This window comes from Coregonus lavaretus (assembly GCF_964263955.1).
Source record: "Coregonus lavaretus genome assembly, chromosome: 33".
NCBI classification, from domain to species: domain Eukaryota; kingdom Metazoa; phylum Chordata; class Actinopteri; order Salmoniformes; family Salmonidae; genus Coregonus; species Coregonus lavaretus.
Window position 1 is genome coordinate 23898675 of NC_140020.1, and position 25569 is coordinate 23924243.

Below are 25569 nucleotides of genomic sequence, written 5' to 3' on the forward strand. Positions count from 1 at the left end.
AAAATAATAAAATATGATTACATTACAGTAATGATAACAGTATTTGATATCAATACACGTCTTAATACTAAACATACTGATATATAAAATAATCTTTGGGTTTTTGATAAACAACTTATTTTTGCTTTGTTTGGAAAATGTGTGACAGGAAGATGATTCCCTCAGTCTCTCTAATAGTCATTGGTTCCACAATAGGCTTTTATTAAGAAATCATAACAACATTGTCACTATTTGGACGTTTTAATGGAAATTATGAATAATTGTGAATTATTAAAATGACACAATATCAGATTGGCAGCAAAAACAATATAAATCGTGAATAAAAACAACCAATTTAGGGGACACGGAAGTAAAACAATTGAGGATACATTACGTTTGTAGTCTTTTTGTGGTTATCCTAAATTCTTTGAAGCGTATAGTAAATCACAAGCGCACTACATTTCCCATCATAGGGTAGGGCAGATTGATCAAGAGACGTCTACTGCTACGGGTGAGCTGTATAGCTACATTTCTGAAGGTAATTATTCGTTTATACTCTTTTAGATCCATCACTTATGAAGTCATTTACTAATTATCCTTCACTCTTCCACCTTACACAGCCCTGAAATATGTCGATAGTTCCTGAGATGGTCATGTCATGATAGAACACTTTCCTTTCCATCTCTGCCTCCCTCAAAAATACCTGCCATCAATCACCACAACAGTATATAGCCTAGCTACAGGCTCACAAGAATAATACTTACCTTTTGTATAGCTATCGAAAACCCTTCTCTTTTTAGCGGTTAGCTTTTCACACTGCTGGCCATGTGAACTTCAGTTCCGACCCTGTGTTAGAAAAATCAATAATAATCGCTTGTGAGACGGTTTTTCGAAACATGTGACCCTTATCTTCCATATCAGCGAGAAATAATCTTTCAAAAAATATATATACACTTACTGTAACTTTAGCAGATTTGCACAGATCCATACGCTGTGTGTGCCTCCAGTTGACAAACTACACTTCCTCCCCAGTTAACCTTACAGTTACACACAGGTGTTCGAAGCACGCTAGATAGCTAATTAGCACAGGTGGTCACCTGTTTTCCATCTGTCAACAAGCGCTGTAACATGGAGACATGGCTGTGTGGGAACACTAATCCTAACCCTATAAAGGTGTGTAGTAATTTAACTTTTGTTTAATGTATTTTTTATTTCTAGCTAATATGAAAGATACTTTCCTTATATTTCCAAAACCTTACCGCGAGTGATGCGTTTTAACATTCAGAACAAGCATCAGGACTGTTAACAAAACTTCCCCCGCCAGAAGATACTATCGTCAATAGGCGCTTAAGGTAGTTAGTGTGTATGAATGGGTTATCTGTTGTCAGAATTGCTTTTCATGAGTGTGCTAGTATACAATCTAACAATAGTGTCAGAAGCAAAAGTAGCAGGGGAAAACATATCCCAATATATTAGACCTCTGATTATTTAATTAATTAATAAGACAAGGTCTAAGGGCATTCCATAGCGACTGCGGTCGAGATAACTAATGGTCCAATGACTGTACCTGCTAGCAGCATGTGTCCTGTGTCCAAAGCTACATCCATAATCTATAGACGGTTCTGATTGGAGTTTTTAGATGCTTCCTCCCCAAATCAAAATCTACACTGAACAAAAATATTAACGCAACATGTAAAGTGTTGGTCCCATGTTTTATGAACTGAAATAAAAGATTGCCTACATTTTCCATATGCACAAAAAGCTTATTTCTCTCATTTTGTGCACACATTTGCTTACATCCCTGTTAGTGAGCATTTCTCCTTTGCCAAGATAATCCATCCACCTGACAAGTGTGGCATGTCAAGAAGCTGATTAAACAACATGATCATTACACAGGTGCACCGTGTGCTGGGGAAAATAAAAGGACACTCTAAAATATGCAGTTTTGTCACACAACACAATGCCACAGACGTCTCAAGTTTTGAGGGAGCGTGCAATTGGCATGCTGACTGCAGGAATGTCCACCAGTGCTGTTGCCAGAGAATGTAATGTTAATTTCTCTACCATACCATCTACCAACGTCGTTTTAGAGAATTTGGCAGTACGTCCAACCGGCCTCACAACCGCAGACCATGTGTATTGTGTTGTGTGGGCGAGCGGTTTGCTGATGTCAACGTTGTAAACATTGTGCCCCATGGTGGCAGTGGGGTTATGGTATGGGCAGGTATAAGCTACGGACAACGAAAACAATTGCATTTTATCGATGGCAATTTGAATGCACAGAGATACCGTGACGAGATTCTGAGGCCCATTGTCGTGCCATTCATTCGCCGCCATCACCTCATGTTTCAGCATGATAATGCACAGCCCAATGTCGCAAGGATCTGTACACAATTGTCACCTATTGAGCAAGTTTGGGATGCTCTGGATCAACGTGTACGACAGCCTGTTCCAGTTTCCACCAATACCCAGCAACTTCGCACAGCCATTGAAGAGGAGTGGGACAACATTCCACAGGCCACAATGAACAGCCTGATCAACTCTATGCGAAGGAGATGTGTCGCGCTGTATGAGGCAAATGGTGGTCACACCAGATACTGACTGGTTTTCTGGTCCACTCCTCTACCTTTTGTTAAGGTATCTGTGACCAACATATTCATATCTGTATTCCCAGTCAAGTGAAATCCATAGATTAGGTCCTAATGAATTTATTTCAATTGACTGATTTCCTTATATTAACTGTACATTTTTGTTTAGTATAATATGGATGCCAATGTTTTGTTTTCGCTTTGTGCGCACACCTGTCTGTGGTTCACACCTGTCTGTTGTTAGCTAATGAGTCCCGCAAAACAGGCATGTGCTGCCCTAGAAGGGTTGTAAAGGAAACGTGTGGGCACAAAGCTAGAACAAAACATTGCCATTCATATTTGATTTTGATTTGGGGAGCGGGGTATCATCTAAAAACTGGATTTAAGTTTATTGTTCACTGCTCGGCAAGGTAAACGGTGATTCTCCAATCAGAACCATCTACCAATTATGGATGTGGCTTCGGACGCGGGACACATGCTGCTTGCAGGTAGTCATTGGACCAATGATGTAAATTAATATAATTCTATACTGTGAATGGAATTCTACAGTATTTCAATTAAATGTTTCTAGGACAAAGTTAAATGTATTTAAGTATGTTTTTGTTGTAGTGGGGACAGCAACGTAAATACTTTTTTTACTTTAAGGAAAATGTTTATATATTAATTTTTATGTTTAGCTCACATAATGTAATTTAAAAGTATGCATTAAGGTGTCTGTAATAGAATACATTTGGCAAAAACAAATGTAGATATTCATGAATGCATTTCTATAGCTATTTTACAATGGTATGGGAGTGCCAAGATGGAGGTGCGGTGGCTTCAAAACAGCGTCCCTGGGTAGTCATCTAGTGGATATATAAATTATTGAATTAGACCATGAGATATCTGGAATGCAGTCGCAACTGAATGCCCTTAGACCCAGTCTTATTAATGAATTAAATAATTAATCAGAGGTCTAATATATTGGGCTAGGGGAAACAATGTGCACAGTACATGCTGACACTGACCAAGTGTGTGAGCTACAATCTCAAGAAGCATTTCAGTTAGGCCTTAAGCATGGGTAGGCAACCCTGTTCCAGGAGTGCCGCAGGTACTGCAGGATTTTGTTCCAACTAGGCACTACACCTGACCAACTGAGCTTTTGATCAGTTCAATGATTCTCTAAATTCAACACACCTGGTCTTCCAGGACTAGGGTTGCCTACCCCTGGCCTACAAGCTAGTAAAAATACTATATTTGAATATCCTATTACATTTTGGATACAGTAGCGAATTCTGGAGGAAGCCCGGCTGGGACTTGAACCAGCAAACCTAGCTTCTGTCTGTCCTTATACAACATAGTCATCCACATCGACATGGCCACAGTGGAGAAAGTAAAATGCTTCAAGTTTCTCGGCATGCACATCACTGAGGACCTGAAATAGTCCCTCCACACCAACGTTGTGGTGAAGAAGGAGCAATAGTGCCTCTTCAACCTCAGGAGGCTGAAGAAATTCAGCTTGGCCCCTAAGACCCTCACAAACTTCTACAGATGCACCATCAAGATAATTATGTCGGGCTACGCATCACCGGAGGTACACTGCCTGCCCCTCCAGGACATCTACAGCACCCGGTGTCACAGCAAGGCCAAGAAGATAATCAAGGACTTGAGCCATAACCTGTTCGCCTGGCTACCATCTAGCAGGCAAACACAGTACAGGTGCATCAAAGCTGGGACTGAGAGACTGAAAAACAGCTTCTATCTCCAGGACATCAGACTGTTGAACAGTCATCACTAGCCGGCCTCCACCCGGTACCCTGCCCTGCACCTTAGAGACTGCTGCCCTACAGTGGGGGAAAAAAGTATTTAGTCAGCCACCAATTGTGCAAGTTCTCCCACTTAAAAAGATGAGAGAGGCCTGTAATTTTCATCATAGGTACATGTCAACTATGACAGACAAAATGAGAAAAAAAAATCCAGAAAATCACATTGTAGGATTTTTTATGAATTTATTTGCAAATTATGGTGGAAAATAAGTATTTGGTCAATAACAAAAGTTTCCCAATACTTTGTTATATACCCCTTGTTGGCAATGACACAGGTCAAACGTTTTCCGTAAGTCTTCACAAGGTTTTCACACACTGGTGCTGGTATTTTGGCCCATTCCTCCATGCTGATCTCCTCTAGAGCAGTGATGTTTTGGGGCTGTCGCTGGGCAACACGGACTTTCAACTCCCTCCAAAGATTTTCTATGGGGTTGAGATCTGGAGACTGGCTAGGCCACTCCAGGACCTTGAAATGCTTCTTACGAAGCCACTCCTTCGTTGCCCGGGAGGTGTGTTTGGGATCATTGTCATGCTAAAAGACCCAGCCACGTTTCATCTTCAATGCCCTTGCTGATGGAAGGAGGTTTTCACTCAAAATCTCACGATACATGGCCCCATTCATTCTTTCCTTTACACGGATCAGTCGTCCTGGTCCCTTTGCAGAAAAACAGCCCCAAAGCATGAAGATTCCACCCCCATGCTTCACAGTAGGTATGGTGTTCTTTGGATGCAACTCAGCATTCTTTGTCCTCCAAACACGATGAGTTGAGTTTTTACCAAAAAGTTCTATTTTGGTTTCATCTGACCATATGACATTCTCCCAAACTTCAGACGGGCCTGGACATGTACTGGCTTAAGCAGGGGGACACGTCTGGCAATGCAGGATTTGAGTCCCTGGCGGAGTAGTGTGTTACTGATGGTAGGCTTTGTTACTTTGGTCCCAGCTCTCTGCAGGTCATTCACTAGGTCCCCCCGTGTGGTTCTGGGATTTTTGCTCACCGTTCTTGTGATCATTTTGACCCCACGGGGTGAGATCTTGCGTGGAGCCCCAGATCGAGGGAGATTATCAGTGGTCTTGTATGTCTTCCATTTCCTAATAATTGCTCCCACAGTTGATTTCTTCAAACCAAGCTGCTTACCTATTGCAGATTCAGTCTTCCCAGCCTGGTGCAGGTCTACAATTTTGTTTCTGGTGTCCTTTGACAGCTCTTTGGTCTTGACCATAGTGGAGTTTGGAGTGTGACTTTTTGAGGTTGTGGACAGGTGTCTTTTATACTGATAACAAGTTCAAACAGGTGCCATTAATACAGGTAACGAGTGGAGGACAGAGGAGCCTCTTAAAGAAGAAGTTACAGGTCTGTGAGAGCCAGAAATCTTGCTTTTTTTGTAAGTGACCAAATACTTATTTTCCACCATAATTTGCAAATAAATTCATTAAAAATCCTACAATGTGATTTTCTGGATTTTTTTTTCTCAATTTGTCTGTCATAGTTGACGTGTACCTATGATGAAAATGACAGGCCTCTCTCATCTTTTTAAGTGGGAGAACTTGCACAATTGGTGGCTGACTAAATACTTTTTTTCCCCACTGTATGTACAGTTGAAGTCGGAAGTTTACATACACTTAGGTTGGAGTCATTCAAACTTTCAAAAAAAAAGTTTTCAACCACTCCACAAATTTCTTGTTAACATACTATAGTTTTGGCAAGTTGGTTAGGACATCTACTTTTTGCACGACACAAGTAATTTTTCCAACAATTGTTTACAGACAGATTATTTCACTTATAATTCACTGTATCACAATTCCAGTGGGTCAAAAGTTTACATACACTAAATTGACTGTGCCTTTTAACAGCTTGGAATTCCAGAAAATGATGTCATGGCTTTAGAAGCTTCTGATAGGCTAATTGACAATTTTTTTTTTTTTGTCATTTAGCAGACGCTCTTATCCAGAGCGACTTACATGAGCAATTAGGGTTAAGTGCCTTGCTTAAGGGCACATCGACAGATTATTCACCTAGTCGGCTCGGGGATTAGAACCAGCGACCTTTCGGTTACTGGCACAACGCTCTTACCCACTAAGCTACCTGCCGCCCCGTGAGGAAGGAAAATTATGTGGATATATTGAAGCAACATCTCAAGACATCAGTCGGGAAGTTAAAGCTTGGTCGCAAATGGTTCTTCCAAATGGACAATGACCCCAAGCATACGTCCAAAGTTGTGGCAAAATGGCTTAAGGACAACAAAGTCAAGGTATTGGAGTGGCCATCACAAAGCCCTGACCTCAATCATATAGAAAATGTGTGGGCAGAACTGAAAAAGCGTGTGAGCAAGGAGGCCTACAAACCTGTCTGTTACACCAGCTCTGTCAGGAGGAATGGGCCAAAATTCACCCAATTTATTGTGGGAAGCTTGTGGAAGGCTTCCCGAAACGTTTAACCCAAGTTAAACAAATTAAAGGCAATGCTACCAAATACTAATTGAGTGTATGTAAACTTCTGACCCACTGGGAATGTGATGAAATAAATAAAAGCTGAAATAAATCATTCTCTCTACTATTATTCTGACATTTCACATTCTTAAAATAAAGTGGTGATCTAACTGACCTAAGACAGGGAATTTTTACTAGGATTAAATGTCAGGAATTGTGAAAAACTGAGTTTTAATGTATTTGGCTAAGGTGTATGTAACCTTCTGACTTCAACTGTACATAATCATTGAATACTTTAGTAATATTTACATGTTGTTTTTAGTTCTGAAATAATTTCTGTAGTTAGAAACAGATAAGATTAGCATTCCTGCAACATTATTTTGTTGAAATTTAAATGATTACTCATTTTATATACACATACTGTATTCTCAACATACAGTAGGTCATCCTATATAACTACTGCTGGACATACCTTTTCCTACTTATACAGTGCATTCGGAAAGTATTCAGAACCCTTGACTTCTTCCACATTTTGTTAAGTTACTGCCTTATTCTAAAATTGATTAAGTTATTTTAAAAACTCATCAATCTACACACAATTCCCCATAATGACAAATGGAAACAGGGTTTCGGAAATGTTAGCAAATGTATTAACAATGAAAAACAGAAATACCTTATTTCCATAAGTATTCAGGCCCTTTGCTATAAAGACTTGAAATTGGTCCCACAGTAGACAGTGCATGTCAGAGCAAAAACCAAGCCATGAGGTCGAAGGAATTGTCCGTAGAGCTCTGAGACTGGATTGTGTCGAGGCACAGATCTGGGGAAGGGTACCAAAACATTTCTGCAGCATTGAAGGACCCCAAGAACACAGTGGCCTCCATCATTCTTAAATCGAAGAAGTTTGGAACCACCAAGACTCTTCCTAGAGCTGGCCGTCCGGCCAAACTGAGCAATCGGGTATTTCAGTTTGCAAAAATGTCTAAAAACCTAACAAAATATGGAAAAATAAAGGGTTCTGAATACTTTCTGAATGCACTGTATATTGTCCATACTGTCTATACACACGACATATTTTATTTTCCGGAGTCTAACATTGCTCGTTCTGATATTGCTCGTTCTAATATTTCTTATTTTCTTGTTTTTGTTGTATTATTTGTGTATTACTATTGTACTGTTCGACACTTACTGCACTGCTGAAGCTAGAAACATAAGCATTTCTCTGCACCTGCTTTAACATCTGCTAATCTGTGTATGCGACAAATAAACTTTGATTTGATAGCCATTAGGCTATGCCCAGAAGTCTCAATTTTCTGAAAACATTCCTGGTGTTATTCAAGACACTACCCCCTTCTGAAGCACACCCATATGTTTAACTACCTCAAGTCCCCCATGCATCCAAGGGATGTTTCTGCTGCTCTCACTGTAGCACCATCCCACTTCTGACACTAATGTAGCATATTCTGGAGTAAGCCTGACTAGGACTCAAACCTGCAGCCTTATGTCTGAAACCGCTTGATGAGGTTGCTGGTGTTGTACTAAGGACGCTGTCACAATGGTTGTAGAAAGTATAAACAATAGAGATATAATATATCATTCTGTGGTATAAACAATGTGCAGTAAATGTAACTTACTCTGTTCCAGATGACAAGGGGTAAACCAGATGAGGACGAATACTGGAACAGTTCGAAGTTCAAAGCGTTCACATTTGATGATGAAGATGATGACTTTACCAGGGTAAATAACTTGAAAGTCTTAGGCCGTGTCCCAAATGGCACCCTATTCCATATATAATGCACTACAAGGTTTTTATAGTAAACTGAAACAAACTAAAACGAATGAAAAAACAAAGTAAATTGGAGGGGGGAACGTTGAGGTAGCTAACTAGAGTTTTCTTACATACTAAAGTTAACAATTGACCATTGTGCACAGCTGTCTCGATGCTCTAACTGTTAATAATCACTGTACGCAGTGGAAATCTGTGTTAAAACAGCTAACAGTAAGTGTATCTTTTGTATTTGTAAAGTTATTTTTGGATGATATAAAACATTATTGTTATCGATCAATAATGACGAACCTCCAGGCATTGACAGCTTAGATGGAAAGCTACTGAGGATGGTAGATGAAACTATAGCCACTCCTATCTGTCATATCTTTAATCTGAGCCTAGAGGAAAGTCTTTGTCTTCAGGCCTGGAGGGAAGCCAAAGTCATTCTGCTACCCAAGAGTGGCAAAGCGGTCTTTACTGGTTCTAACAGCAGACCTATCAGCTTGCTGTCAGCTCTTAGCAAACTGTTGGAAAAAAATGTTTGACCAAATGCAATGCTATTTCTCTGTAAACAAATTAACAACAGACTTTCAGCATGCTTCTTGAGAAGGGCACTCAACATGTACTGCACTGACACAAATTACTGATTGGTTGAAAGAAATTGATAATAAGAAGATTGTGGAAGCTGTACTGTTAGATTTCAGTGCAGCCTTTTATATTATTGACCATAACCTGTTGAGAACTTATGTATGGCTTTTCAACCTCTGCCATATCTCGGAGGGTTTTCTTTAATGGAAGCTTCTCTGATGTCAAACATGTAAAGTGTGGTGTACCGCAGGGCAGCACTCTAGGCCCTCTTTTCTATTTTTACCAATAACTTGCCACTGGCATTAAACAAAGCATGTGTGTCCATGTATGCTGATGATTCAACCATATACGTATCAGCTAATGAAGTCACTGAAACCCTAACAAAGAGTTGCAGTCAGTTTTGGAATGGGTGGCCAGTAATAAACTGGTCCTGAACATCTCTAAATCTAAGAGCATTGTATTTGGTACAATTCATTCTCTAAGTTCTAGACCTCAGCTGAATCTGGTAATGAATGGTGTGGCTGTTGAACAAGTTGAGGAGACTAAATTACTTAGTTTACAATCTAAGGTAACACCATCATGGTCAAAACATATAGATTCAATGGTTGTAAAGATGGGGAGAGGTCTGTCCGTAATAAAGAGATGCTCTTCTTTTTTGACACTATACTCCAAAAAGCAAGTCCTGCAGGCTCTAGTTTGATCTTATCTTGATTATTGTCCAGTCATATGATCGAGTGCTGCAAAGAAAGACATAGTTAAGCTGCAGCTGGCCCAGAACAGAGCAGCACTTTTTGCTATTCATTGTAATCAGAGGGCTAATATTAATACTATGCATGCCAGTCTCTCTTGGCAGAGAGTTGAGGAAAGACTGACTAGCAAATCAGGTCTGAAAACTAACTGAAGCTAAGCTGAATTAAAAATAAAAATGGGAAAAACTCATAGAAATAAAAACACAAAACCATATAAACCTTGATGCACTACTTTTTACCAGGGCCCATAGGGCTGGTACGATGTAGGGCAGTGTTGCCCAACTCCGGTCCTCAAGTATCCCCAACAGTACCTATTTGTTTTGGTGGCCCAGGGGCCTACAACAACAATATGTGCTGTTGGGGGTACTCGAGGGCCTGAGTTGGGCAACACTGATATAGGGCAGGGCTCTCCAACCCTGTTCCTGGAGAGCTACCCTCCTGTAGGATTTCGCTCCAACCCTAGTTGTAACTAACCGGATTCAGCTGATCAACCAGCTAATTATTAGAATCGGGTGAGCTAGATTAGGGTTGGAGTGAACCTATAGGAAGATTTCTCTCCAGGAACAGGGTTGGAGAGCCCGTTATAGGGACGCAGCCACTGTAATCTTTTATTTTACTTTTATGCCAGGCGGTTGTCCAATCCTCCTCCTGTTTAACTACTGAGTATGCAGGCTTTTGCTCCAGCACTGCTCTAACACACTTGATTCTATTAATCAGCTGCACATCAGGACCTTTCATTTGCTAAAAACCGGTGTGTTTGAGCAGGGCTTGAGCAGAAGTCTACATACCCAAAAGCTCTCCAAGAGGAGGGTTGGCCACCCGTTATGTATTTTATGTTAGGGTAAGCTAGTTAAAGTATCCAATCACACAAGGGTAGGCCACCAAAGAGAGACAATGGTGGAAACTTTGAGCAAATGTCAACATGTAAACACGGCCAGCGGCTGGGTATGTGGCATCTGAATTTTGGAAACATTCATGCTCACTTTGGACTGTCAAGGTACAGAATTGTAGTGTGGACGTAGACATGTTTTTTTCTATTTCTAATGTATTTAAGCTAAAGGAATCCAAGCGGGCTGTGAACAGTATCCGCAGCCTGGTAGAGGAAGAGGATGAAGAAGATGATGTGGAGAAGGTTAGCTGGAGTGGAGAGCCTGTTGGAAGTAAGAGAACTTTCCATCATATGATGCAAAACACATAATCATCAGTTTTTTCTCTGTACTGAAAGTGCCCTATCATGAAATCTTGACTGCTGAGTGACATACATTTTGGGGGATTGTATTAACCGTAGACTAATGAGCAAAATACTAAAAGCTTTTTGAGTGAACTATTCTTTTAAAAAGGTGCAGTCTGTGTGTTCTCTTTCCTGCAAGTTCCAAGCCAAGATGAGAAGATGAGCTGGTGCAGTCATTGGTGTAAACCGAACAATGAAAAGTGCTACAATAGAAATACGCTGAGTGTACAAAACATTATGAACACCTGCTCTTTCCATTACATAGACTGAAAGCAATGATCAATTATTTATCCACTTCAATCAGTGTAGATGAAGGGGAGGAGACACGTTAAAGAAGGATTTTTAAGACTTGAGAACATTGAGACATGGATTGTGTATGTGTGCCATTCAGAGGGGGAATGGGTAAGACAAAATATGTAAGTGCCTTTGAACGGGGTATGGTAGTAAATAATAATAAATAATATGCCATTTAGCAGACGCTTTTATCCAAAGTGACTTACAGTCATGCGTGCATACATTTTTTGTGTATGGGTGGTCCCGGTGATCGAACCCACTACCTTGGCGTTACAAGCGCCACGCTCTACCAGCTGAGCTACAGAGGACCACAGTAGGTGTAGGTGCCAGGTGTAGGTGCCAGGTGCACTGGTTTGTGTGAAGAACTGCAACACTGCTGGGTTTTTCACGCTCAACATTTTCCAGCGTCTTTCAAAAATGGTGCACCACCCAAAGGACATCCAGCCAACTTGACAACTGTGGGACGCATTGTAGTTCAATCAATCAATCAATTTTATTTTATATAGCCCTTCTTACATCAGCTAATATCTCGAAGTGCTGTACAGAAACCCAGCCTAAAACCCCAAACAGCTAGTAATGCAGGTGTAGAAGCACGGTGGCTAGGAAAAACTCCCTAGAAAGGCAAAACCTAGGAAGAAACCTAGAGAGGAACCAGGCTATGAGGGGTGGCCAGTCCTCTTCTGGCTGTGCCGGGTGGAGATTATAACAGAACCATGCCAAGATGTTCAAAAATGTTCATAAGTGACAAGCATGGTCAAATAATAATCAGGAATAAATCTCAGTTGGCTTTTCATAGCCGATCATTAGAGTTTAAAACAGCAGGTCTGGGACAGGTAGGGGTTCCATAACCGCAGGCAGAACAGTTTAAACTGGAATAGCAGCAAGGCCAGGCGGACTGGGGATAGCAAGGAGTCACCACGGCCGGTAGTCCCGACGTATGGTCCTAGGGCTCAGGTCTCTCAGTTGGCTTTTCATAGCCGATCATTTAGAGTTGAAAACAGCAGGTCTGGGACAGGTAGGGGTTTCGTAGCCGCAGGCAGAACAGTTGAAACTGGAATAGCAGCAAGGCCAGGCGGACTGGGGGCAGCAGGGTGTCATCATGCCCGGTAGTCCTGACGTATGGTCCTAGGGCTCAGGTTCTCAGAGAGAAAGAGAGAACGAGAGAATTAGAGAGAGCATACTTAAATTCACACAGGACACTGGATAAGACAGGAGAAGTACTCCAGGTATAACCAACTAACCCCAGCCCCCCGACACATAAACTACTGCAGCATAAATACTGGAGGCTGAGACAGGAGCGGTCCGGAGACACTGTGGCCCCATCCGAAGAAACCCCCGGACAGGGCCAAACAGGAAGGATATAACCCCACCCACTCCGCCAAAGCACAGCCCCCGCACCACTAGTTAACATGGACCAGCATCCCTGTGGAATTCTTTCGACACCTTGTAGAGTCCATGCCCTGACGAATTTAGGTTATTCTAAGGGCAACTCAATATTAGGAAGGTGTTCTTAATGTTTTGAACTCGGTGTATTTTCCTAAATGAAGCAACAGATACTTTATGTGTGTGTTTGTAGTTTACTTTGATTCTTTGTAATTTGGTTCTTTGCCACAAGGGAAACAGTATGGACTGTGACTTTTTATGTTTTGTGATAAGTTCACTTAGGACCAGTACATTTGCTGGTAACTTGAATGGTTGTGGCCCTAAATGTTGATGTGTTCCCTCAGGTATCTCGTGGTCGGTCAAGGAGACAGCGTCCAGCATTCGCTCCACAGGAGAGGTGCGGGACCAGAGCTTCCCCAAAATCCACACTGCCCCTTCGTTGCCCAAGAATAGTTCTGGCTACTCCTTAAGCTCCTTATTCAAAGGTACATCTCAGTCCACCTCTTGATAGATATCTAAGGCCATTCTCGTTGGTGTATTTAGATTGGACTAAGTGTTGTGGGCCGATTTTGAGTTTGGGATAACCGATCTTGAGACCGTTGCATTCGACCCAATCAAAATGGGTTCGCCTCATTCTGTCAAACAAATCTGCCCTCGGTACAGTTTTGAATCTATAAAAAACACCAATGAGCTGTAGCTATACACTAACCATTGTCCCTAGTTTGTAGTTTTGCACATTCTCAATGAGAATACTAATGTCAACATAAGCATTTCCTTATCAATTAACACACTCTTTCTCTCTCTCTCTCATTTTTTAGGAAAGGCCAAAACTGGGAGCTTCCAGTCCTTCTCTGAGTGTGGGTAACAGTTTAGCAAGAGTTGTTACTCAATTTATGCCATATGTGTGTGAAAATTGCTATTTTGAAAAGCGTGGTTATCAACTTTTCTTGCATTTTATAGCTTTCGGAGATCCATCCATCCGAAATTACGCCCCGGAACTTCGGAAACCAAAATCTGAATACAAGGTAAGATATGTTTTATGTTACACATAAACATCGTATTTCAGAGCACTCTGAAAAGTTCTTCCACAAACTGAACTAACTGTTATTAACATCACTAATACTGTATTTACTGGACTGTCATTGGTCTATTAATGATGATGTCATCTTGTTGTGGCAGGACTACGTCAGTGACTGGACCCCTGAGGAGACTGTGAAGAGGATGCAGCAGGGAAAGGTAGGATCAATGGTGTAAAACCAACATTTATTTGTCTTCAAACTGACTGTAAGTTGTAAGCTGACTGTTGTTATGCCTACTGTAAGTCACTTTGGATAAAAGTGTCTGCTAAATGACATACAATTTATTAGATTATGATCAGCTGTTTTATAATGCTCCAGCAAATACTCTGCTTTATGTATTTTGCAATTCTCTGGACTGTGATATAATATTAATATTGTATTATTCTAACTCGGTCCATGATCATATTTTCTCATAGGTCTACTCTTTGGAGAAGTTCCGCTCCTTACAGGACAAACTGCTGCTATTGGACGAGGCTGTGAATGCACATGATGGAAACATCATCACTGCGGTACGATTTAATTTGACTCTAGTTGAAAGAAAACAATAAACAATAATTGTTATTACACGGAACTAAAATATAAACGCAACATGCAACAATTTCAAAGATTTTACTGAGTTAGAGTTCATATAAGGAAATCAGTCAATTGAAATAAATTCATTAGGCCCTAATCTATGGATTTCACCTGACTGGGAATACAGATATGCATCTGTTGGTCACAGATACCTTTTTTAAAAAGGTAGTGGCGTGGATCAGAAAACCAGTCAGTATCTGGTGCGACCACCATTTGCCTCATGCAGCGCGACACATCTCCTTCGCATAGAGTTGATCAGGCTGTTGATTGTGGCCTGTGGAATGTTGTCCCACTCCTCTTCAATGGCTGTGTGAAGTTGCTGGTTATTGTCGGGAACTGGAACACGCTGTCATACACGTCGATCCAGAGCATCCCAAACATGCTCAATGGGTGACATGTCTGGTGAGTATGCAGGCCATGGAATAAATGGGATGTTTTCAGCTTCCAGGAATTGTGTACAGATCATTGCCACATGGGGCTGTGCATTATCATACTGAAACATTAGGTGATGGCGGCGGATGAATGGCACGACAGTGGGCGTCAGGATCTTGTCACGATATCTCTGTGCATTCGAATTGCCATTGATAAAATGCAATTGTGTTTGTTGTCCGTAGCTTATGGCTACCCATACCATAACCCCACCGCCACCATGGGGCACTCTGTTCACAACGTTGACATAAGCAATCCGCTCGCCCACACGACACCATCTTCCCGGTACAGTTGAAACCGGGATTCATCTGTGAAGAGCACACTTCTCCAGCGTGCTAGTGACCATCGACGGTGAGCATCTGCCCACTGCCGTCAGGTCAAGACCCTGGTGACGATGACGAGCATGCAGATGAGCTTCCCTGAGACTGTTTCTGACAGTTGTGAGGCCGGTTGGACGTACTGCCAAATTCTCTAAAACGATGTTGGAGGCGGCTTATGGTAGAGGAATGAACATTAAATTATCTGGCAACATCTCTGGTGGACATTCCTGCAGTCAGCATGCCAATTGCACGCTCCCTCAACTTGAGACATCTGTGGCATTGTGTTGTGTGACAAAACTGCACATTTTAGAGTGGCCTTTTATTGTACCCAGCACAAGGTGCACCTGTGTAATTATCATGTTGTTTAATCAGCTTCTTGATATGCCACACCTGTCAGGTGGATTGATTATCTTGGCAAAGGAGAAATGCTCACTAACAGGGATGTAAACAAATTGGTGCATAACATTTGAGAAAAACTAGCTTTTTGTGGGCATTTAACATTTCTGGGATATTTTATTTCAGCTCATGAAACATGGGACCAACACTTTACATGTTGTGTTTATATTTTTGTTCAGTATACTTATCCTGTTCTGTAACCTCTCATTGCAGGTTTTAATATATTTAAAGAAGTCATTAAGTAAAGGTAAGGTTTTTAATCCATGTTTTTGTTATCCATTAGATGTGACTTTTTTTTACGTCATTCTATTCTGGTTGAGTTACCAGGAATTTACACCAGTGCAAATTTTGCACCTGCTATTTTCTGAAGGGAATAATTGTATTTCCTTTAGAAATAAAATGAGTTTATTTCACACGTACAGTAAGATTACCTTCTTCTTTTTTCATTTAGTTCTACCTTTTTATTTATTATTCCCAGGTGTTGAAAATGTATGCATGCACTAATGTAAGTCACTTTGGACAAAAGCATCTGCTAAATGGCATATATTATTCCTTTTGAAAAATAACAGTTGCAAACTTTGGATGGTGCAAAAGTTAAGTGCAATATTCTGCAAATAATGACAGTTCACTGTGTTTCTGTGCAGAGATTCTCTTCCGGGAGTTGATAACAAGAGAAACAGCTCTTAGGCATTATATCCACTACCTGAAGGAAATAGGAGAACAGAAGCTTTTGGTGGAGCTGTTCAAGTGAGTAACGATTCACAAAAATATCCTTTAAACCATGAGATTGTATCAATGGAGTTGTCATGTAACCTTGTTGGACTGGTTTTTACCGCTCCTGTTCAAGGAGTGTAGCATCTGGGTTGTTTATTAGGCACCAAATGAAAGAAAACAGACTGAAACAGGGAGGGACTGTCAGGATTTGTCCATTTTAAGAAATGCTCAATTTCCTTTTCCTTTGCAAAAGGTTTTAAATATTTTCCATTGCATACCCAAATGATGGTACTGTGCGGTCAACTTGCTGCTTGTATGCAGACATTCTGATCAGTCCTCTTTTCTCTCGTGTCATCAAGGTCCCTGGACAGAACAGAAGACATGGCGGTATGTACTACCCATGAACTGCCAAGCCATCTGGGGGGGACAGTTACTTCAAAAGTCAAATTCAGTTACATTTCAGTCCCATCCCCAAAGTTTACAAACAAGTGCAGGGGCAGCACTTAACCTAACGTAGCAGGTGTAAAATAAATGCATGAGCAGGGTCTCCACATCCGGTTTTCAGGGGAAAAGGAAGCTAGGTTGAAGATGCTGTATCCCTGAAAACTGTCTGTTTCCAGTTTCTTGTGACACCGCTGAGGGTGGAGTTGAAATGAACATTACAGATTGTACCTTTAATGCTTTGCACTCATTGGTTGTTGTTAGTTTTAAATCTCAATGCACCTTCCTCTGTTACCATGTCCATATTCAGCTCATGCAGTACAGAGATCACCTCAATATCAGAGACGAGAACAGGAGGAGGGACTTTCTGAAGAACTGCCTCAGGTAAAGATCCACTCCACATTACCTCACGTCTCAGGGTTGTGTTCATTAGGCACAAAACGGAATACATCGTACAGAAACAGGAAGGCACTACCTGAACGTGTCCAGAAAGTAGTGCTGATTTTCGTTTTCTTTTGCAAAATGTTTTCCGTTGCGTATCCTAATGAACAGAACCTAGGTAAAGAATCCAAAGTTTAATCTCATGAACAGCAGCTTTTTCTTTTCCCATTTTCTGCCACATTTTATATTGTTGATTGTGGTGTTTTTAAATCATACAAGGTCGTACAAACCTTTTCCTGAAGTAAGGTCATTTAACACATTTGAATGTTATCTACCTGGAGTCAGAGATACTAAACAGCAGTATTAGCTTTGGAGAACAGCGTTACTAACTAGAACCATGGACTTTGTTGCAGTCTCCCCTTCGCACCAGACGATGCCACTCACGTTCAAGACCACTACACACTCCTGGAAAGGCAGATTATCATTGAGGTGAGAAACCGCTGCTATTTTGAAACATACTCGACTGAAGAACACCAATGGCTGAATCTCGCTCATGGTACGGTAGTACAGTAATAACATTTTTATTTTGCGCTTTAAAAAATTCTCAATAAATCTGTTACGAAGCATGTCGCACTAACGTGGTCGCCATAAGGTTTCAATGTGTAATTCGCTATGTTGTCATAAGCTCGATCATTGCATGATATGTCAAATCCTAAGTCATGTTTGACATGTTTATGTAGGTTTTCAAACCAAACATTCCATGTCTTCCCCCTGTCTGTTTCTTCAGGCGAACGACAAACAGGTGGAGAGTAGCGGCCAGGCGGACATCTTTAAGAAATACCCGCGGAAAGCCTCCATCCTCAACATGCCCATCATCACTACTCTCTACTACTCCTGCTTCTACCATTATGGGGAGTCTGATGTGAGTTCTGGAACTGAAGTGGCCCTCAAACCTGGTCCTGGAGAACCACAGGGTGTGCAGGCTTTTGTTCCAGTACTAGCACTCCAGATTTGGCATGATGATAAATTGATCAGGTGAATGTGGTGTTAGTGCTGGACTGGAGCCAGAGCCGGCACACCCTGTAACTCTCAGGGTTGATGACCACTGTGCTACGGAGACAGTTTTTTTCTGACTGTCATTCTCTATTATGACCACAAGATGGAGACAGAGATTGTGTCAGTTATCAGGCTGTAGTAGAGAACCTAGTGTTAATCAGTGTTGATGTAAGAATGCATTAATCTGTGCATTAATCTATCACCTTTTATATTATAAATGTTGCCATTATACCCAAACATTTAATAATTTGTCTTGTTGTTAGTTGAAATAACATTATGGTTGGAGTTGATTAAGGTGTGTTTGTGCGTGTGTGTGCCTGGGTCTGTCTGCAAAACATCAACTAACTAGCCCACTCTCTCCCCCAGGGCACGTACAGCAGTCCAGCCAACATACGGAAGACCTTCAGGGTAAGAGAGAGAGAAGCTCGGACTACACAAGTATTTATCTGTCCATTTCTTTTTTAAATTAACTGGGCCCTGTCTTTATTACTGGGTAAATGTGTCATTCTTGAGTCACTGTTGTCAATCTTTCCTTTCAACAATATTCTGGCTCCATATGCAATGAGACCATATGTATATTTGTCGTTATTCAAGCTAATCCATATGTCAAACAATTTTAAGACCTTCATTGAGCTGAAGTTGTCAGTCAAAGAAATCTCTTTGCCTTCAACCCTATTTCCCAACAGAGTTAAGGAAAAATGTGTGTTTCCAGGTTAAACAAAATTCAATGATTGTAATAACTCCCAAGTTTTGTGTTGTCATCATCCAGATTTCAGATAAACAGTTTCTCCTCACATGTCTGGGTGCGAGGGCGAAGCTGAAAGCCTGGTTCGATGTGGATGCTCTGTTCACCACCAAGAACTGGCTGGGCTACACCAAGAAGAGGTCTCCCATTGGCTTCCATAGAATAGTGGACATCCTTCAGAAAAACAACGCACCAGTACAGGTAGGTAGGACAACTACAGCTGCACTTCCCCAGTCTGGACACCAGGTGGTACAGTGTTTTTAGAATCACTTGAAATATGCACTGGACTCTATTCCCATTGTTTTCAGTTTTCTGCAGATGTATTGGGTGTGGCACATTACATGCGATGCAGTTGAATTGGACAATTCAAAATTCCATAAGCATAATAGCTCAAATTAACGCAGAGAATATATTTTTATTAGAGTTTTATTTCATAGCTAGATGCTCTGTGTTTTCTTTTTTAGGGATTATTCTGACTGTTATGCCACATCATGCAGATGTGTTGCTACATTGCTTTTAGTCCCTCATCCCTGTCTTTCGGTCCCTCTTCTCCTTTCTACTCTCAGGTGTTGCAGGATTATATAAACCTGGTTGAAGACGCGGAGCAGAAGATCAGTTTGGCGCAGAAGTATAAGTGTCACGACGTCATCATCAATGTGAGACATCTGACAGACACACATGTTACAGCTCGATGTAGAAGTCACCCCTGGGCCTCCCGAGTGGCGCAGCGGTCTAAGGCACTGCATCGCAGCGCTAGAGGCGTCACTACAGACCGGGGTTCGATCCCGGGCTGTATCGTGAGCGGGAGTCCCATAGGGTGGCGCACAATTGGCCCAGTGTCGTCCGGGTTAGAGGAGGGTTTGGCAGGGGGGGCTTTAGCGACTCCTTTTGGCGGGCCGGGTGCCTGCAGGCTGACCTCTGTCGTCAGTTGAACGGTGTTTCCTCCGACACATTGGTGCGGCTGGCTTCCGGGTTAAGCGGGCAGGTGTTAAGAAGCACGGTTTGGCGGGTCATGTTTCAGAGGACGCATGACTCGACCTTCACCTTTTCGAGCCCGTTGGGGAGTTGCAGCAATGAGATAAGATCGAAATTGGGGAGAAAAAAGGGGGTAAAATACAAAAAAATAATAGTCACTTCCAACCACAGATCTAGGATCAGATTACGCAATCCCAAATCCTAACTTTAACCATTAGAGGTAACTTCTACCAACTTCCATGTTTTAAAGCACTATAATGAGTATTGATCATCTATTTATTTTTTATTTAAACCTTTTTTAACCAGGCAAGTCAAATTGTCTCTAGCACTACTGTTACAGTATTTTGCCGTAACTTACATTGGTAACAGTACTGCAGTTTAATACTATGCCTACAATGCCTAGTGCACAAGAACTCAAACAATTGTGGCAAATTATATCATTGACAGTACGGATAACATTTAATCTCTTTTACTGGAATCACATGCTATTTATCGTTATGTGGCATGATGATTGATTGGCGGTTCTTTTGCCCAATCAGACGTACAGGGACCTGAAGGACCGGCAGCAGTTGATTGTGTACCGGGGGAAGGTGGAGAGAGGCTCGCCCGAGTACAGGAAGATCGAGGAAATCCTCAGCAACTCGGTAAGATAGGCTCTGGGGTGAAGTTTCCCCTAGGTATAGATCTAGGATCAGCTTCCCCTCCTCCAATCTTAACCTTAACCAGTAGTGTGGGAAATGTAAAACTGACCCAAGATCAGTGTCTATGGACAAATCAAATCAAATCAAATCAAATTTTATTGGTCACATGCGCCGAATACAACAGGTGCAGACATTGCAGTGAAATGCTTACTTACAGCCCTTAACCAACAGTGCATTTATTTTAAACAAAAAAAGTAAGAATAAAACAACAACAAAAAAAGTGTTGAGAAAAAAAGAGCAGAAGTAAAATAAAGTGACAGTAGGGAGGCTATATATACAGTAAAATAAAGTGACTTCACCCTACACTGTAAGATAGTGGTCATCACCACAAGTCGGCTTCAGTCACATGATCTGAGAGCTTTTCTGTTACGCCAGCGGTCACTAACCCTGGCCCTGGAGAGCTAAAGTGTGTGCAGGCATTTATAGGCATTATTACGATACAAATACAACACCTTTTGGCCCTAAGGAGACAGCAAATCAACAATTAAAGTTGCTTTTATTGTAAAGAGGGAGGACATTGAGCAAAATGATGCCTTTCTCTCAACACAAACAATACAAGACTCCTTTGCAGCAAATGGTTTCTTGATAACAAGATTGTACAGTAGATAGCCTAACTATGTGCAACAGACGGCAATTCCCAATTGAACTGGGTCATGTTCATTGTGGCACAAAACAGAGACTTTTTTAAAACCATTTGGTGCCTAACAAACAGGAACCTGGCTGAAAGTGTCACATTTCCTCTAGCAAGATGTGAAGTTTGCTTGTGTAAGGAAGTGGTGAGGATCAGAAAAGGTGCAAATTTAGTCTCTCATCTGTTCCTCTTGTAATGATAAATATGACAATCATAAGAGGATAGCTCAGAAGACATTGTGATGATGTGTCCACTTCAACTGAAGTGTATGGCCATTGTATGGTCAGTTTTAAGGTCAAGGCTAAAATTGACAGCCCTATTTCCTTATGGGGCATGCACTGTGGTGTTAAGAGAATCTGTTTGCGCAGTATGGTTGTGTTTTTATGGACTGGACAGTAGTTCCTCTTCAACCTTGGTTCCTTTCTCTGTTGAAACTCATCCCCAGACAATGTATTTAACCTTCAAAAACAACACCACTTCTCTTTTGTACAGCTCAACAGAACTGCACTTGTGCATTGTAAAATCTGAATTAGTCATGTTGAAAGGCCATTTTCACAAACCCATATTCTCCAGCCTATTCTAAACTGCATTATAGTCAAGACTAATGATAATTTGGTCTTGGGACATGATCACTTGAATTGTGGGCTGGGTGGTCTATCCCAGGGTTTCCCAAACTTTAGACAGGCAGCCCAATTCTGATATTCTTTCCACTAATTGGTATTTTGACCAAACACATCAGATCTTTTCACATCAGATCTTTTTCAGAGATGTTCTGATTGGTCAAAAGACCAATTAGTGAAAAGAATATCAGAATCAGCCTGTCTAAACGCAGCCATAGTCCCTTGTGGCATGGGTTCAAACCCTGCTTGCACCTTTATATCGGTGTTCCTCTACCTATCTGTCTCCCTCTCTCATTCATTAATTTCTATCTCAATAAAGAGAAAATACCAATACAATACACTCCCCTATGTATGTGTTACGTAGTAATAAAGTAAATTAACTTTCTTCAAAGTGTTTTCATTTCTAAACGGTAAAACCGATATGTATGAAAATACCCTCAAATAAAAGGTGACATTCTGTTCTGTCGCCTCATATCAAATCCAAAATGCTGGAGTATAGAGCCAAATTAAAGGTTTAAGCTTCACTGTCCAAATAAATACGTAGGGGAGTGTATATTGTGACGGATCAGCTTGTCCGAAACCCCCTAACACAGGCGGGAGGCATGAAATGAACAGACTGGAGGCAGTGGTTGGGGTTCCTTTTCCTTTAAATTGTCAATAAACAGGTTTTCTTTCACTCAACAAAATGATTACAGTACAGGGTAGCGTCCAACGCTGAAACAATAGCCGGAGAAAAAAAAGGAATAAAAAATAAACTAAGCAGTTGACAACAAAAGGCTTCCCCCGCCTTTAGACTATCGTCTCCACATAATATTTACAGGGGGAACGCTTCTCTCTACCTATAGCCTGCCTTGTTTAACAGAGAGCCAAAGTGCATCAGATGAAGAAGCCCACTCTGAGGAAGGAAAGCACGACGTCCTCACAGGTCCCTGTGTCCGCTCCCAGCCCCAAGCTCATCTCCTGGCACACCTATATAGAGGGAGACACCACGCAATTAGTGGGCCCAGCTGTGTACTAATTGGCTTTACACTGAGTACCTATCCTCTAAGGAGGGTGCTGTCGTGTCGTCTTCCTCCGGCCGGTCACTGAACTCTCTCACAATATATATTTTTTAATAAGTTTGAGTCCCAGAGTGACTTCCGGCGATGCAATGGCAGACTAGTTAGTCACTCAGATGCACTCTGTGTGAACTTTTTACATTTGTCAAATTATCCTATTCCACTGTGTTAACCCACTTCGAAAAGTGAACAAAACACTTGGTCTGAGCATGGCGAGCAAGCTTCGAAACAAAATAAGTTAGTCACAGGATCTAGTCCACGCTCTTTAGATCTGCCTCTGGATTTATTCAATCAGAATCTGTGAAACAGTTAGCTAGTTGTTTTATATCAAATCATAATTCAACATGGTTAAAGTCCGAGTTTTATAATCACTAACAGGACTTTGGCTCTTTTCTTGCAGCAAATCCGATGGAAAAACTGACATCTACTTCTGGAAGACTATTTCAACACACTGATTCAAATGGACATTTAAAACTATTTGTTTCAGATGAGACATGATGTGTGGGACAAATTATTTTAAAGTAAAGGCACCTGGAGTGAAGATGCAGTTGACGGTTTGCAAGACAAAGTTCACCTTCCATACTTTGTTAGCTCTGGTCCAGGGCATTAGTTTGCATGCCTCCACTAACCGTTAGTGGAGGAACACACACTAATGCCCTGGACCAGAGCTAACTTTAAGTGTGACAGCAGAGGAGAGAGCAGGTGGCCATACGAATGAATGAGCCAAAACCTTCAATTGTCATGATTTTTTTGCAGTCTGGTGTAATGCTTGCTTGACATGTGTATCCATCTGGCCAAGTGTTTTTCTCCAACCCTGTTAGCTGTGCTCTTTACCCAAGCCGAAGAAAAAGGTGCAACAGCGGTAGAAAAGTCTGAACAACAGTATATAGAAATGTATTCCTCTGACCTCTGTCGGCCATGTCTGTCCTAGCATCAACATTCCTGATCTAATTTATGTTTTTATAAACATGAAAATAAAACTTTAATAAGAATGGCTTAAACGCATTGTTGCCTTGCAACTGTGGTGGTACCTACATTTAGAGCTCATGTACCTCTTTGGCGTACCATTTTTTAAATCTAGATTTGTTTTTATGTCTTCAAAATCAGATAGATAGGTTACCAAATTAATTACGAAATGGTGGGTTGCAGTCAGTTCATGTTGGTTGCGACTGAAGTTTGAGTTAAAGGGAAGATTCACCCATTTTCAACATCAAATTCATCATCTCCAGCATGACCACAATGTCAACATATGTGAAAATGACAGGTTTCTAATATTGTAGTCAAAAAGATAAAAAAAGATAAGGGACAGTTCGAAATGTACTTGAGTGGGAGGGTCTAAAATAGGGGAGGGTTGTCTAACTTATTACAGTTATTCAGGAAAGCTTAACTCACTCTGCCATTCCTCGCGCCCCTACCTAACGCTTCACTATAGCCTAAATATTTGTCTATTAACTTTTAAAATGTATAACGTTTTATGTGTGGCATAAAACAACTAGTCACAATGTTTTAATCTGATTAGGCAACTTCAAAAGTCTCCTGTAGGCTATCTGCGCACGTTCATCCAAAATATAATTCCGGCATTCCAAACTGTGCAGCGGCCATTTGATGAATGGAAAGAAAGACATCTGTTGCAAAACACCAAAAAGTGGTGGTCAGCGAACCCTCAACCTTATGGCCTGTAGCCCTGATTGGCATCAACTGTGCCACAAAAGCATTCTCAATATCCACGTTTATAAACACAGGGTCGCTACAGTTATTGTTATTTGTGGTTGTATTTGGGGTGCAAATTTTTTTACAGTACAAGGGGAGAGTCAAGTGAAAATATTTTTTACGTTGGGGAAAGCAAGCATTTTTTTTATGACACCACGAGTTGGAGACAATGGGCGTGCTCCTCTGCCCAGGTGTTGCTGACGCATGCCAGATCGTACAGTTCCTGGATCTTACAATACCCCATAATGTCAAAGTGGAATTACGTTTTTCAAAATGTTTACTAATTAATAAAAAATTAAAAGCTGAAAGGTCTTGAGTCAATAAGTATTCAACCCCTATGTTATGACAAGCCTAAAAATGTGCTTAACAAGTCACATAATAAGTTGCCATGGACTCATGCTGTGTGCAATAATAGTGTTTTTAAGAATATTTTTTAATGACTACCTCATCTCTGTACACCACACATACAATTATCTGTAAGGTCCCTCAGTCGAGCAGTGAATTTCAACCACAAAGACCAGGGAGGTTTTCCAATGCCTCGCAAAGAAGGGCACCTTTTGGTAGAAGGGTAAAAAAAAAAAATATTTAAGCAGACATTGAATATCCCTTAGAGCATGGTGAAGTTATTAATTACACTTTCGATGGTGTATCAATACACCCAGTCACTACAAAGATAAAGGCGTCCTTCCTAACTCAGTTGCCGGAGAGGAAGGAAACCGCTCAGGGATTTCACCATGAGGCCAATGGTGACTTTAAAACAGTTACAGAGTTTAATGGCTGTGATAGGAGAAAACTGAGGTTGGATCAACAACCTAATTGACAGAGTGAAAAGAAGGAAGCCTGTACAAACATGCATCCTGTTTGCAACAAGGCACAAAAGTAATACTGCAAAGTAATTAACTTTTTGTCCTGACTACAAAGTGT

General features: G+C 41.2%; 1 protein-coding gene across 1 annotated transcript; it reads left to right on the forward strand.

The window, feature by feature from the left end:
* Positions 1-461: 461 nt before the first annotated feature.
* Positions 462-23930, forward strand: vipas39 (VPS33B interacting protein, apical-basolateral polarity regulator, spe-39 homolog). The gene is made up of 19 exons (XM_084151316.1): positions 462-517; positions 8448-8540; positions 10963-11068; positions 13161-13301; positions 13635-13673; positions 13777-13841; positions 13996-14052; positions 14312-14404; positions 15827-15860; positions 16258-16360; positions 16687-16714; positions 17079-17152; positions 17563-17638; positions 17937-18071; positions 18572-18613; positions 18975-19151; positions 19517-19606; positions 20465-20569; positions 23336-23930. Exons 2-19 carry the CDS (start codon positions 8448-8450, stop codon positions 23354-23356), a joined length of 1479 nt encoding a protein of 492 aa, XP_084007442.1. The 5' UTR covers positions 462-517; the 3' UTR covers positions 23357-23930.
* The last annotated feature ends 1639 nt before the right edge of the window (positions 23931-25569 follow it).

What these genes read in the sequence shown, in the direction of transcription:
- vipas39 (XM_084151316.1), top strand. Translation starts at nt 8,448, where the DNA reads ATGACAAGGGGTAAACCAGATGAGGACGAATACTGGAACAGTTCGAAG. An exon ending in ACAGAACAGAAGACATGGCG is followed by an intron (nt 16,715 to 17,078) that starts GTATGTACTACC and finishes GTCCATATTCAG; the next exon opens with CTCATGCAGTACAGAGATCA. An exon ending in TTTCTGAAGAACTGCCTCAG is followed by an intron (nt 17,153 to 17,562) that starts GTAAAGATCCAC and finishes ACTTTGTTGCAG; the next exon opens with TCTCCCCTTCGCACCAGACG.